The 15,479-nt window shown below is 42.8% G+C and overlaps 1 protein-coding gene across 2 annotated transcripts in view; it reads right to left on the bottom strand.

Moving 5' to 3' along the window:
- Nucleotides 1-15,479, bottom strand: part of LOC134340284 (SH3 and cysteine-rich domain-containing protein 2-like) — a 232,084-nt gene that overhangs the window by 57,630 nt on the left and 158,975 nt on the right. For both annotated transcript variants that reach the window (XM_063037330.1, XM_063037331.1), the window contains exon 7: nt 14,741-14,802. In XM_063037330.1, coding sequence (XP_062893400.1) covers nt 14,741-14,802 — 62 coding nt within the window. The remainder of the gene's footprint in view (nt 1-14,740; nt 14,803-15,479) is intronic.

Here is a 15,479-nt window from a genome sequence, read left to right as displayed (position 1 = left end):
ATATTCTGTCTGGGTAGCCTCCAACCTGATGGCATGAACATTGACTTCTCTAACTTCTGTTAATGCCCCACCTCTCTTTCATATCCCATCCGTTATTTATTTACCTGTTCTCCATCCTCTGGGCTCCCTTCCCCCTTTCTTTCTCCCTAGGCCTCCCGTCCCATGATTCTCTCCCTTCTCCAGCCTTGTATCCCTTTTGCCAATCTACTTTCCAGCTCTTAGCTCCATCCCTACCCCTCTTGTCTTCTCCTATCATTTCGGATCTTCCCCTCCCCCTCCCACTTTAAAATCTCTTTCTGTCTCTTCTTTCAGTTAGCCTTGACGAAGGGTCTCGGCCCGAAACGTCGACTGTACCTCTTCCTATAGATGCTGCCTGGCCTGCTGCGTTCACCAGCATTTTTTATGTGTGTTGCAACAAATTTCACAACATATGCCAGTGATATTAAATCCGATTAGATGGGCATCTTGGTCAACAGGTACAAGTTACACTGGAGGGCCTGTTTCCATACTCTGACCTTCCAAGCCACTGAATGAAAAGATTCTCCCTCAAATCCCTTTAAATATCTTTCCCCTTATCCTAACTATATCCTCTAGTTTTAGCAATATACCCACAAAATGTGAAGTAACTCAGCAAATTAGGCAGCATCTATGGAGGGGAATAAACAGTCAATGTTTCAGATAGAGATTTTTCATCAGGACTGGAAAGGAAGGGGAAGGAGGCCAGAATAAGTTGGTGGGGAGAGGAGAAGGAATACAAGCTGGCAGGTGAAGGTAAGGGGAGGGGAGGGGGATGAAGTAAGATGCTGGGAGTGGTTAGGTGAAAGAGTTAAAGGGCTGCAGAAGGAATTGAATAGGAGAGGACAGCAGACCATGGAGGAAACTGAATGAGAAGGGGCACCAGAGGAAATGGATAGGCTGATGATGAGAGGGGAAGTGGAATGGGTAATTGGGAATGAAAAAAGAGAAGAAAAGGGAAAGGAGGAAGAAATTATCAGAAGTTTGAGAAATTGATGTTATGCAATCAAGTTGTGGCTACCCAGACAGAATACAAGGTGCTGCTCCTCCAACCTGTTGCCTCATCATAGCAATTGAGAAGGTCATGGGCAAACTTGTCAGAATCAGAATGAGAAGTCAAATTGAAATGGGTGGCCGCTGTGAAATCCCACCTTTTGTTGCGGACAGAGCAAAGGTGCTCAACGAAGTGAACCCCATTCTATGTCTGGTCTCATCAATGTTGAGAAGGCCACACCACAAGCATAGGATACAGTAGATAACCCCAACACACCCGCGGGTGAAGAGGCGCCTCACCTGGAAGGACTGTTTGGGACCCTGAAGGGTGATGTGGGGGCAGACTCACTTTCGAGGACTCAACAACTCATATTATCAGTATTGTTTATATACTTTTTTAGAAAATTATTGGCATGATTTGTCTTTTTTTGACATTAGATATATGTCAGTCTTTGTCGTAAAGTTATACAGTCACTTTGGCCCAACCAGTCCATGCCGAAACCAATTAAACTGCCTACTCCCGTTGACCTGCACTGGGACAATACCACTACTATCTATATACCTATCAAACTTGGCTTAAACTTTGAAATCGAGCTCGCAGGCAGCAATTGCACTGGCAGTTCATTCCACACTCTCACGATCCTCTAAGTGAAGAAGTTTCCCTTCTTAAACTTCTCACCTTTCACCATTAACCCATGAACTCTAATTCAAGTCCCACCCAAACTCAGTGGAACAAGCATGCTTGCATTTACCCCACCTGTACCCCTTATAATTGTGTTACCTCTATCAAATCTCTTCTTAATCTTCGAAATTCTAAAGAATACAGACCTAACCTATTCAATCTTTCCTTATAACTCAGGTCCTCCAGACCTGGCAACATCCTTGTAAATTTTCTCTGGACTCTTTCAACCTTGTTTACATCTTTCCTGTAGGTAGGTGACCAGAACTGCACACATTACTCCAAATTAGGCCTCACCAACATCTTGTACAACTTCAACATAACATCCCATCTTCTGCACCAAATATGTTGATTTGTAAAGGCTTTCTTTACGACCCTATCTACCTGTGATGCCACTTTTAATACATTACGGATCTGTATTCCCAGATCTCTTTGTTCCACCACAATCCTCAGTGCCCTACCATTCACTATGTAAGACCTACCCTGGTTGGTCCTGCCAAAGCACAAAAGCACACAATTGTCTGCACTAAATTCCACCTGCCATTTTTCAACTTATTTTTCCAGCTGATCCAGATCCCTATGCAAGCTCTGATTGTCTCCTATACTGTCCACTACACAGCCCAATCTTGATGTCATTCACAAATTTGCTGATCCAGTTAACCACATTATCATCCAGATCATTGATATAGATGACAAACAACAAAGGACCACAAGACCATAAGATATAGGAGAAGTAGGCCATTCAGCCCATCAGGTCTGCTCCACCATTCAATCATGAGCTGATCCAATTTTTCCAGTCATCCCCACTCCCCTGCCTTCTCCCCATACCCTTTGATGCCCTGGCTAATCAAAAGCCTATATATCTCTGCTTTAAATACATCCAATGATTTGGCTTCCACAGCTGCTCATGGCAACAAATTCCACAGATTTACCACCCTCTGACTAAAGTAATTTCTCTGCACCTCTGTTCTAAATGGATGTCCTTTAATCCTGAAGTCATGCCCTCTTATCCTAGACTCCCCCACCACAGGAAATAACTTTGCCATATCTAATCTGTTCAGGCCTTTTAACATTCAGAATGTTTCTATGAGATCGCCCCTCATTCTCCTAAACTCCAGGGAATACAGCCTAAGAGCTGCCAGACGTTCTTCATATGGCAACCCATTCATTCCTGGAATCATTCTTGTGAATTTTCTCTGAACCCTCTCCAATGTCAGTATATCCTTTCTAAAATAAGGAGCACAAAACTGCACACAATACTCCAAGTGTGGTCTCACAAGTGCCTTATAGAGCCTTGTTACATACCTCAAGGAGATCTGTGATTTTTTTCTTGGGAGAATGATGTAATGGTCTTTTGGAGGTCACTTGATGTAATTTTCCCACTGATGTGAGGTCATGTGATGACATGTGCACCACGGATATATAAGGGAAGACCCCAGATGATGCGGTTAGTTTTTAGTTTTCCAGCTAGAACGTACTGTGTCTCCGTTTCTGTTGCGTATTTGTTTTTATGACGCAGCTTCATTTTTAAAATGGAGTGTTACGTTCTGTTGCAAGGTACAATAGTGCTAGATTGGCAATTTTTGCTGGATGTGTTGATGTACCTTATTCCAGCAGCAGTACGGGAGAGTGAAGACTTTATCGAAGTACAGGACCCAAAGGATTGAGAGGAGTCGGTATCGTTCGGTAGTTTAACAAAGGATCGATCTTATTGATTCTTCGTTGAAGGAGTAGTGACCTGCATCGCAGATAACTCTTGCCAAAAGAACAAAGAGTTTATGCGGGATTTGCTCTCTCTAAAAGAAATTAAGGTCAGTTGTTTTAAACTGTTTATTTACTGCATCGTGAATCCTTTGGACAGAACCAGCAAGAAAGTTGCGTCTATGAAGAAATCCTTCTCCAGAGAAGTCTCTCCCAATTGAACGTATAAATCTGTTGGACTTTCGAATTTACCATTTTAAGAACTTTATCTGACTTTACCGCTTTAAGAACTGTTTCCACATTTAATGCTTTAAGAACCAGTGCCAAGTGATGATTTGTGGAACGGCTGCATAGCGGTTAACTTCCGGTTAAGGTTTTCGTTTGTTTTTTTAAATCATTTATCCATGTTTAATAAATGTTTGGTTGTTTATTTTTTATAACCTGTCTCGATTGATATTCATTGTTGCCGGTTACGTACAGCCTCAACATCACATCCCTGCTCTTATATTTCATACCTCTAGAAATGAGTGCCAACATTGCATTCACCTTCTGCACCACCGACTCAACTTGGAGGTTAACCTTTAGGGTATCCTGTACAAGGACTCCCAAGTCCCTTTGTATCTCTGCATTTTGAATTCTCTGTCCATCTAAATAATAGTCTGCCTGTTTATTTCTTCCACCAAAGTGCATGACCATACACTTTCCAACATTGTATTTCATTTGCCGGTTCTTTGCCCATTCCCCGAAACTATCTAAGTCTCTCTGCAGGCTCTCTGTTTCCTCAACAGTACCCCTCCCCCACCTACCTTGGTATTATCGGCAAATTTAGCCACAAATCCATTAATCCCACAGTCCAAATCATTGACAGACATCACGAAAAGCAGCGGTCCCAACACCAACCCCTGTGGAACTCCACTGGTAACCGGCAGCCAGCTAGAATAGGTTCTCTTTATTGACACTCTCTGCTTTCTGCCGACCAGCCAATGCTTCACCAGTGCTAGTAACTCCCCTGTAATTCCATGGGCTCTTATCTTGCTAAGCAGCCTCATGTGCGGTGCCTTGTCAAAGGCCTTCTGAAAATCCAAGTACACCACATCTACTACATCTTCTTTGTCTACCCTGATTGTAGTTTCCTCAAAAAATTGCAGTAGGTTAGTCAGGCAGGATTTTCCTTCCAGGAAACCATGCTGGCTTTGGCCTATCTTGTCATGTGCCTCCAGGTACTCCATAATTTCATCCCTAACAATCGATTCCAACAACTTCCCAACCACTGATATCAGGTTAACAGGTCTCTAGTTTCCTTTCTGCTGCCTCCCACCCTTCTTAAATAGCAGAGTAACATTTGCAATTTTCCAGTCATCTAGTACAATGCCAGAATCTATCGATTCTTGAAAGATCATTGTTACTGCCTCCATAATCTTTCCAGTTACTCCTTCAGAACCCAAGGGTGTATTCCATCAGGTCCTGGAGATTTATCTACCCTCAGACCATGAAGCTTCCTAAGCACCTTCTCAGTCATAATTTTCACTGCACCTACCTCACTTCCCTGACACCAGGACCTAGCACTGATCCCTGCAGCACACCAGTAGTCACAGGCCTCCAGTCAGAGAGGTAACTATCTACTACCACTCTCTGGTTTCTCCCACAAAGCCAATGTCTAATCCAATTTACTACCTCATCTTGAATGCCAAGTGACTGAAACTTCTTGACCAAACTGCCATGTGGTAGCTTGTCAAATGCCTTGCTAAAGTCCATGTAGGCAACATCCACTGCCTTGTTTTCATCTACCTTCCTGGTAACATCCTTGGAAAACTATAAGATTGGTCAGACACAACCTACCACTCATGAAGTCATGCTGACTATCCTTAATCAGTCTATGTCTATGCAAATACTTATACAGTGGCATGCAAAAGTTTGGGAACCCCTGGTCAAAATTTCTGTTACTGTGAATAGTTAAGTGAATAGAAGATGAACTGATCTCCAAAAGTCATAAAGTTAAAGACAAAACATCCTTTTCAACATTAGTGTATGCAAGATTAGTGTATTATTTTTGTTTTGTACAATTTTAGAGTGAAAAAAGGAAAGGAGCACCATGCAAAAGTTTGGGCACCCCAAGAGATTTGAGCTCTTAGATAACTTTTACCCAGGTCTCAGACCTTAATTAGCTTGTTAGGGCTATGGCTTGTTCACAGTCATCATTAGGAAAGGCCAGGTGATGCAAATTTCAAAGCTTTATAAATATCAACTCCTCAAGCTTTGTCCCAACAATCAGCAGCCATGGGCTACTCTAAGCAGCTGTCTAACACTCTGAAAATTAAAATAAATGATACCTACAAAGCAGGAGAGGGCTATAAGAAGATAGTGAAGTGTTTTCAAGTGACTGTTTCCTCAGTTCATAATGTAATTAAGAAATGGCAGTTAACAGGAACGGTGGAGGTCAAGTTGAGGTCTGGAAGACCAAGAAAACCTTCTGAGAGAACTGCTCATAGGATTGCTAGAAAGGCAAATCAAATCCCCCGTTTGACTGCAAAAGACCTTCAGGAAGATTTAGCAGACTCTGGAGTGGTGGTGCACTGTTCTACTGTGCAGCGACACCTGCACAAATATGACCTTCATGGAAGAGTCATCAGAAGAAAACCTTTCCTGCATCCTCACCACAAAATTCAGCATCAGAAGTTTGCAAAGGAACACCTAAACAAGTCTGATGCATTTTGGAAACAATTCCTGTGGATTGATGAAATTAAAATAGAACTTTTTGGCTGCAATGAGCAAATGTATGTTTGGAGAAAAAAGGGTGCAGAATTTCATGAAAAGAACACCTCCCCAACTGTTAAGCATGGGGTGGATCGATCATACTTTGGGCTTGTTTTGCAGCCAGTGGCACAGGGAACATTTCACTGGTGGAGGAAAGAGTGAATTCAATTAACTACCAGTAAATTCTGGAAGCAAACTTCACACACTCTGTAAAAAAGCTGAAGATGAAAAGAGGATGGCTTCTACAACAGGATAATGAACGTAAAAACACCTCAAAATCCACAATGGGCTACCTCAAGAGGTGCAAGCTGAAGGTTTTGCCATGGCCCTCACAGTCCCCTGACCTAAACATCATCGAAGATCTGTAGATAGACCTCAAAAGAGCAGTGCATGCAAGACAGCCCAAGAATCTCACAGAACTAGAAGCCTTTTGCAAGGAAGAATGGGTGAAAATCCCCCAAAACAAGAATTGAAAGACTCTTAGCTAGCCACAGAAAGCATTTACAAGCTGTGATACTTGCCAAAGGGGGTGTTACTAAGTACTGACCATGCAGGGTGCCCAAACTTTTGTTCAGGCCCTTTTCGTTTTTTGTTATTTTGAAACTGTAAAAGATGGAAATAAAAAAGTAATCTTGTTTAAAATATTAAAGAAATGTGTCAACTTATCTTTATGCCTCTTGAAAGTCAGGTAATCTTTTACCCGCTTAGCTAATCACAGCAAGAGATATTCTGACCAGGGGTGCCTAAACCTTTGCATGCCACTGTATATCCGGTCCCTTAGCATACCTTCCAATAACTTTCCCATAACTGATCTCCCACTCACTGGCCTATAATTTCCTAGTTTCTATTTAGAGCCTTTCTTAAACAGCAGAACAACATTGGCTATCCTCCAATTCTCTGGTACCTCTCCTGTCACTAAGAATACTTTAAATATCTCTGCTGGGGGCCCTGGCAAATTATGCACTTGCCTCCCGTAGGGTCTGAGGAAACCTTGACAGGCCCTGGGGATTTGTCTCAGGATAGCAAGCACCTCCTTCTCTGAAATCTGTGCAGGGTCCATGAAGTTGATGCTACTTTGCCTCACATCTATAGACTCTGTATCAGTCTCCCAAGGAAATACAAATACAAAAAATTCATTTCAGATCTCCCTATCTGTTTTGGCTCCACACATCCATTACCATTCTGATCTTCTGGAGGACCAATGTTCTCCTTTGTAATCCTTTTGTTGTTATGTATAGTTTTTCATAAGCTATATTGTATTTCTTTATTTTCCTGTAAGAAAACTAATCAAAGAGTTGTATATGGTGACATGTATATAGCTTAATAATAAATATACTTTGAACTTTGAATCTCTTACTAACTCTTCCTTCAGTTAGTCCTGACGAAGGGTCTCGGCCTGAAACGTCGACTGTACCTCTTCCTAGAGATGCTGCCTGGCCTGCTGTGTTCACCAGCAATTTTGATGTGTGATACTTTGAACTTTGATGTGTAGGACCAGGTATAGCACTTGTCCCACTTGCAGTGTTTGACATTTCTTACGGGGAAACAGGCTGCTGATGATCAACCACGTCAATGGTTCACAATCATTATGCTTGCATGGTATTTCCTGGGCTGTTAGTGTGTGCAGCCTTATTTATCTCTTTTAATAGCCTGCGCTTTCTTTGTCTTAAATTTCTTCTTCTCGCATTCTGAGGGATTGGAGCAGGGCAGGGATTCAGATTGCTGGATCATTGGGACCTCTTTTGGGACAGGAGTGACCTGTACAAAAAGGACGGGTTGCACTTGAATCCGAGGGGGACAAATATCTTGGCGGAAAGGTTTGCTAAGGCTATTAGGGAGAGTTTAAACTAGAATCACTGGGGGATGGGAACCGAACTGAAGAGACAGAGGAAGGGGCAGTTGGCTCACAAATCAAGGAAGCTTGTAGACAGTGTGAGAGGGAGGATAGGCAGGTGATAGAAAAGGTATACACTCAGAAGGGGAAGGGGTCAATAACTCCACTGGGTGTTTTTTATAGACCACCCAATAGTAACAGGGACATTGAGGAGCAGATAGGGAGACAGATTCTGGAAAGGTGTAATAATAACAGGGTTGTTGTGGTGGGAGTTTTTAATTTCCCAAATATTGATTGGCACCTCCCTAGAGCAAGGGGTTTAGATGGGGTGGAGTTTGTTAAGTGTGTTCAGGAAGGTTTCCTGACACAATATGTGGATAAGCCGACAAGAGGAGAGGCTGTACTTGATTTGGTATTGGGAAATGAACCTGGCCAGGTGTCAGGTCTCTCAGCGGGAGAGCAGCTTGGAGATATCCTTTACCATAGCATTGCAGAGGGATAAGAACAGACAAGTTAGGAAAGCAACACACATCAAAGTTGCTGGTGAACGCAGCAGGCCAGGCAGCATCTATAGGAAGAGGTACAGTCGACGTTTCAGGCCGAGACCCTTCATCAGGACTAACTGAAGGAAGAGTGAGTAAGGGATTGGAAAGCTGGAGGGGGAGGGGGAGATGCAAAATGATAGGAGAAGACAGGAGGGGGAGGGATAGAGCCGAGAGCTGGACAGGTGATAGGCAAAAGGGGATACGAGAGGATCATGGGACAGGAGGTCCGGGAAGAAAGACAGTGGGGGGGGTGACCCAGAGGATGGGCAAGAGGTATATTCAGAGGGACAGAGGGAGAAAAAGGAGAGTGAGAGAAAGAATGTGTGCATAAAAATGAGTAACAGATGGGGTACGAGGGGGAGGTGGGGCCTAGCGGAAGTTAGAGAAGTCAATGTTCATGCCATCAGGTTGGAGGCTACCCAGACGGAATATAAGGTGTTGTTCCTCCAACCTGAGTGTGGCTTCATCTTTACAGTAGAGGAAAGTTAGGAAAGCATTTAATTGGAGTAAGGGGAAATATGAAGCTATCAGGCAGGAACTTGGAAGCATAAATTGGGAACAGTTGTTGGCAGGGAAATGTATGGCAGAAATGTGGCAAATGCTCAGAGGATATTTGCGTGGCATTCTGCATAGGTACATTCCAATGAGACAGGGAAAGGATGGTAGGGTACAGGAATCATGGTGTACAAAGGCTGTTGAAAATCTAGTAAAGAAGAAAAGGTTACGAAAAGTTCAAAAAACTAGGTAATAACAGAGATCGAGAAAATTATAAAGCTAGCATGAAAGAGCTTAAGAATGAAATTAGGTGAGCCAGAAGTGACCATGAGAAGGTCAGCGAGCAGGATTGAGGAAAACTCCAAGACATTCTACAAGTAGGTGAAGAGCAAGAGGATAAGATGCAAGAGAATAGGACCAATCAAGTGTGACAGTGGAACCCGAGGAGATAGTGGAGGTACTTAATGAATACTTTGCTTCAGTATTCACTATGGAAAAGGATCTTGGCGACTGTAGGGATGACTTACAGCAGATTGAAAAGCTTAAGCATACAGACATTAAGAAAGAGAATATGTGGGAGCTTTTGGAAAGCATCAAGTTGAATAAGTCACCGGGACCAGATGAGGTATACCCCAGGTAGGGGTATACTATATAGGAGGCGAGGGAGGACATTGCTGAGCCTTTGGCAATGAGGTTCCGAAGGATTGGTGGGTTGTAGAGGTTGTTCCCATATTCAAGAAAGGGAGTAGAGATAGCGCAGGAAGTTATAGACCAGCGAGTCTTACTTCAGTAGTTGGTAAGTTGATGGAGAAGATCCTGAGAGGCAGGATTTATGAACATTTTGAGAGGCATAATATGATGAGGAACAGTCAGCATGACTTTGTCAAAGGCAGGTTGTGCCTTCCTAGCCTGATTGAATTTTTTGAGGATGTGACTAAATACATTGATGAAGGTAGAGCAGAAGATGTAGTGTTTATGGATTTCAGCAATGCATTTGATAAGGTACCCCATGCAAGGCTTATTGAGAAAGTAAGGAGGCATGGGATCCAACAGGACCTTGCTTTGTGGATTCAGAATTGGCTTGCCCACAGAAGGCAAAATGTGGTTGTAGACGGGTCATATTCTGCATGGAGGCCAGTGACCAGTGGAGTGTCTCAGGGATCTGTTCTGGGACCCCTCCTCTTCATGATTTTTATAAATGACCTGGATGAGGAGGTGGAGGGATGGGTTAGTAAATTTGCTGAAGACACAAAGGTTGGGGGTGTTGTGGATAATGTGGAGGGCTGTCAGAGGTTACAGCAGGACATTGATAGGCTGCAAAACTGGGCTGAGAAGTGTCAGATGGAGTTCAACCCAGGTAAGTGTGAGGTGGTTAATTTTGGTAGGTCAAGTATGATGGCAGAATATAGAATTAATGGTGTGGAGGATCAGAGGGATCTTGGGGTCCGAGTCCGTAGGACACTCAAAGCTGCTGTGTAGGTTGACTGCATGGTTAAGAAGGCATACGGTGCATTGGCCTTCATCAACCGTGGGATTGAGTTTAAGAGCTGAGATGTAATAATGCAGCCGTGTACAACCCTGGTCAGACCCCACTTAAGTACTGTTCTCAGTTCTGATCATCTCACTACAGGAAGGATATGGAAACTACAGAAACGGTGCAGAGGAGATTTACAAGGATGTTGCCTGGATTGGGGAGCATGCCTTATGAGAATAGGCTGAGTGAACTCTGCCTTGCTCCTTTGAGCGATGGAGGATGAGAGATGACCTGATAGAGGTGTACAAGATGATGGGGGGCAGTGATCGTGTAGATAGTCAGAGGCTTTTTCCCAGGGTTGAAATGGCTAACACGAGAGGCCAGAGAGCTTTAAGGTGCTTGGAAGTAGACACAGAGGAGATGTCAGGGGTAAGTTTTTTTATGCAGAGAGTGGTGAGTGTGTGGAATGGGCTGCCAGCGACAGTGGTGGAGGCAGATACAATAGGGTCTTTGAAGAGACTCCTGGAAAGGTACATGGAGCTTTAGAAAAATAGAGTGCTACGGGTAACCCTGGGTAATTTTGAAAGAAACTACATGTTCCACACAGTATTGTGCTATAGGTTTTCTATGTTTCTATTCTTATACAGCCTGACTTTTTCCCCTGTCTGCAAGTCCAACTTAATTCCTGTACTATTTCTTAATGGTTCCTACTGTTCCCAGGTGCCTCATTGCCCTTCATTGCTCTGTTACCTACCAGCACTCCTGGCAGTTTGCAGAGCGATAAATTCTGGGCCCAAATCTAAGGGAATAAAAAAAAATTCCAGCCCATGAAAATCATCATGACACTTGCTGCTCAGCTAATTTTGGAGTTTGTAAACAAGAAACTGAAAGATCCAAACAAAATTTATTGGCTATTACTTTGATTGCAAGCAAATTGTCCCTTGGACAGATCACATCAGGCCTCCATTAGAGTGTGCTGCTCTAATTAGAAGGAAGATGAAAAGATATTACCAATATGTTCAGCAGCAAACAGTTAATGACCTCATTTATGTTTTCACTGCTGGCAAAATAATTGCTGGAAAAATGCCCTCAACTGTCAAGAATGGTCATTTTATACAAAGCTGGTCGTAACCCTTTCGGTTGTCATGGCCTAATGAAACTTTGTGTGTTACAACTAATCACATGACTTTGCTAAGAGTCAGAGTAAACCCGACTGCAACCATGACAACACAGACTGCACCCTTGATTGCTTTGGTAGAATGGTTAGGAACAGCCCACCTCTCTTCGGGGTGAATGACCAGGGGTCAACTTATTGGTGAAGGGATTTGAGGGGAAATTGAGTTATTTTTCATAATCAGAAACAAGTTTATTGTCAATGACTTATGCAGTGAAATTTGTCGTTTTGTAGCAGTAGTACAGTGCAATACATAATGAAATAAGTTACAATAAGAACATAAACAGTACAGCACACTACAGGTCCTTTGGCTCACAATGTTGTGCTGACCTTTTAACCTACTGTAAGATCAATTTAACCCATCCTTCCCACATAGCCCTCCATCTTACTATCATCCATATGCCGATCTAAGAGTTTCTTAAATGTCCCTAATGTATCTGCCTCTACCATCACACATGGGTTCCACACACCCATCACTCTTTATGTAAAGAACTTACCTCTGACATCACCCTTTTACTTTTCACCAATCGCCTTGAAATTAGGTCCCCTCGTATTAGCCATTTCCACCCTGGAAAAAAATCTCTGGCCATCTACTCGATCTAGGGTCTTATCATCTTGTACATCTCTTTCAAGTCTCCTCCATCCTCCTTCTAAGAGATGTATACTGAAAATAATTAAGTAGTGTAAAAAGAGAACAAAACAGTAAGGGTAGTGTTCATGGATTCATGGGCCATTCAAAAATCTGATTTGAAGAGGAAGAAGCTGTTCCTAAAACACTGAGTGTGTGTCTTTAGTCTCCTGTACCTCCTCTCTCCCCTGATGGTAGCAATGCAAAGAGGGCATGTCCTCAGTGATGTTGGTTAATAAAGGAGACACCCAGATGGAGACGTGGTTTGATGTCACCTGACCTGATAAGTAATTCCAGATTTTTATTGTTTTCATTGCAAGTCGAAGTCTCGTTACCAAATGGGTAGTGGAGTCAGAAAACCTTAATGCTTTTAAAAGCTGGTTGATAAACACTGGGGCAGGAAGGAAAATAACAAGCAGCACACATCAAAGTTGCTAGTGAACGCAGCAGGCCAGGCAGCATCTCTAGGAAGAGGTACAGTCAACGTTTCAGGCCGAGACCCTTCGTGAGAGGGGAATCATGGTTGGGAAAAGGGGAAGGGAGAGGGAAAGGGGAGAGAGCGGGAGGCAAAGAGACATTCTGTAATGATCAATAAACCGATTGTTTGGAATCAAATAATCTTGCCTGGTATCTCAAGGCCAGGTGAGTCTGCACTTGCACCGCCAAGCCCCACCCCTGGCACTCTTTCTCTGCCACCTGTCCCACACCCCTCCTGCAGTGTTCCACCCTCATCATTTCAAACATTCTTTGCTCCCGCCAGATTTACAAACTCGCTCTCCATTCCATGTTGACAAATACAGTATTGTGCAAAAGTCGAAGGCACACTAGATCTATATATATATATATATATACACACACACATATACGTGTGTATGTATATATACATCAAGTTCTATTTTAACTGCATCAGTCCACAGGACTTGTTTCCAAAATGCACCAGGCTTGTTTAGATGTCCCTTTGGACCTTTTGAATAGAACTTTTTGGCCGCAATGAGCAAAGGTATGTTTGGAGAAAAAAGGGTGCAGAATTTCATGAAAAGAACACCTCTCCAACTGTTAAGCATGGGGGTGGATCGATCATGCTTTGGGCTTGTGTTGCAGCCAGTAGCATGGGGAACATTTACTGGTAGAGGGAAGAATGAATTCAATTAAATACCAGCAAATTCTGGAAGCACCGTCTGTAAAAAAGCTGAAGATGAATGGAGGATGGCTTCTACAACAGGATAATGAACCTAAACACACCTCAAAATCCACATTGGACTACCTCAAGAGGCACAAGCTGAAGGTTTTGCCACAGCCCTCACAGTCCCCAGACCTAAACATCATCGAGAATCTGTGGCTAGACCTCAAAAGAGCAGTGCATGCAAGACGGCCCAAGAATCTCACAGAACTAGAAGCCTTTTGCAAGGAAGAATGGGCGAAAATCCCCCAAAACAAGAATTGAAAGACTCTTAGCTGGCTACAAAAAGCATTTACAAGTTATGATACTTGCCAAAGGGGGCGTTACTAAGTACTGACCATGCAGGGTGCCCAAACTTTTGCTTCAGGCCCTTTTCCTTTTTTGTTATTTTGAAAATGTAAAAGATGGAAATAAAAATGTTTTCTTGCTTAAAATATTAAAGAAATGTGTCATCTTTAACTTTATGCCTTTTGGAAATCAGCTCATCTTTTACTTGCTTAGCTATTCACAGTAACAGAAATTTTGACCGAGTGCCCAACCTTTTGCATGCCACTGTATATATATATACACACACAGACACACACACACATATGACTTTTGCACAGTGCTGTATTGCTGTATGCCACCTCTGGGAAGACATATATGGCTCTCTACCCAATCTATACCTCTCATACTGTACAAGAATGACACAGGGATGAAATGGTAATTATGATGAGTGTTTGATGGCTCTCATCCTGTACTCACTGGAGCTTAGAAGGATGGTGGGGGAAATCTCACCAAATATTAAAGGGATAAAGTAGACGTGGAGAGTAGTGGAGAAGCTAGAACCAGAGGACCCAACCGCAAAATAAAGTGTCGTCCCTTTAGAACAGATTTGAGGAAGCATTTCTTTACCAACTGGGTACTGGAATTCATTGGCACAGGGATGGCTGTGGAGGACAAGTCACTGGGTATATTTAAAGCGGAGGTCGATAACTTCTTGATTAGTAAGGATGTCAACGGTTACGGGCAGAAGACAGGAGAATGGGGTTGAGAGGAATAATAAATCAGTCATAATGGAATGTTAGAGCAGAACCGATGGACCGAGCGGCCTAATTCTGCTCCTCTGTCTTATGGTTTTATAGAACCAGCATTGATGCCATGGGTCCCACTCCCTCTGAACTAGGAATTTCTACGATTTTAATTACAACCTCAGGGTGATGTTATTCAGTCCACTCTTCCACCCACACATCTAACACTCTCCAAGTTTCAATGCTAATTGGGTTTACCTGAATGGACACAGAGCTTTCCTTTTTATCTCCTGTTTCAATTGTTCCATTCTCCACGGGCTCTTTAGGGAGAGAGAAGAAAAATAAAAGTGATGTTAACAGGGAGAAAGAACATCAGATTAAGGTGAAACTTTTCATATTATTTAACCACCTATCCAACAGGATTACTGACATCTCACATACAGGAAGCAGCACTGTTACTTGGATAATGCGAACTCAAAATTCTAGTGAGACCAGTACAGTAGAGAGGGAGGGCTACAATGTCATAACAGTATAGAGATATTAAACTGTAACTTTATGATCCGATTATAGTTTTGGAAAACAGGAGAAGGAGTATTCCACCCAATATTCATAGCTCCGTTAAAAGTAAGTAAAAGAAGTGACACTACCATTGTATCCTAGCTGGTATGAAAGCTTGGTTACTCTAGAGCTAGAGTGTAAAGGTGAAATGTGGAATGTTTAAGGGGAACCTGAGGGGAACTTCTTCACTGAGAAGGTGGTGAGAGTGTAAAACAAGCTGCCAGCAGAAGTGGTGGATGTGGAATCAATTTCAGCATTGAAAAGGAGTTTGGATAAGTATATAGAAACATAGAAAACCTACAGCACAATACAGGCCCTTCAACCCATAATGCTGTGCCAATCATGTACTTTAGAAATTACCTAGGGTTACCCATAGCCTTCTGTTTTTCTGAGCTCCATGTACCTATCCAGGAGTCTCTTAAAAGACCCTATCAGATCT

This window comes from Mobula hypostoma, chromosome X1 (assembly GCF_963921235.1).
Source record: "Mobula hypostoma chromosome X1, sMobHyp1.1, whole genome shotgun sequence".
Lineage (NCBI taxonomy): Eukaryota > Metazoa > Chordata > Chondrichthyes > Myliobatiformes > Myliobatidae > Mobula > Mobula hypostoma.
The sequence above is the reverse complement of the archived record's forward strand: the minus strand, read 5'-3'. Positions and strand labels throughout refer to the sequence as shown.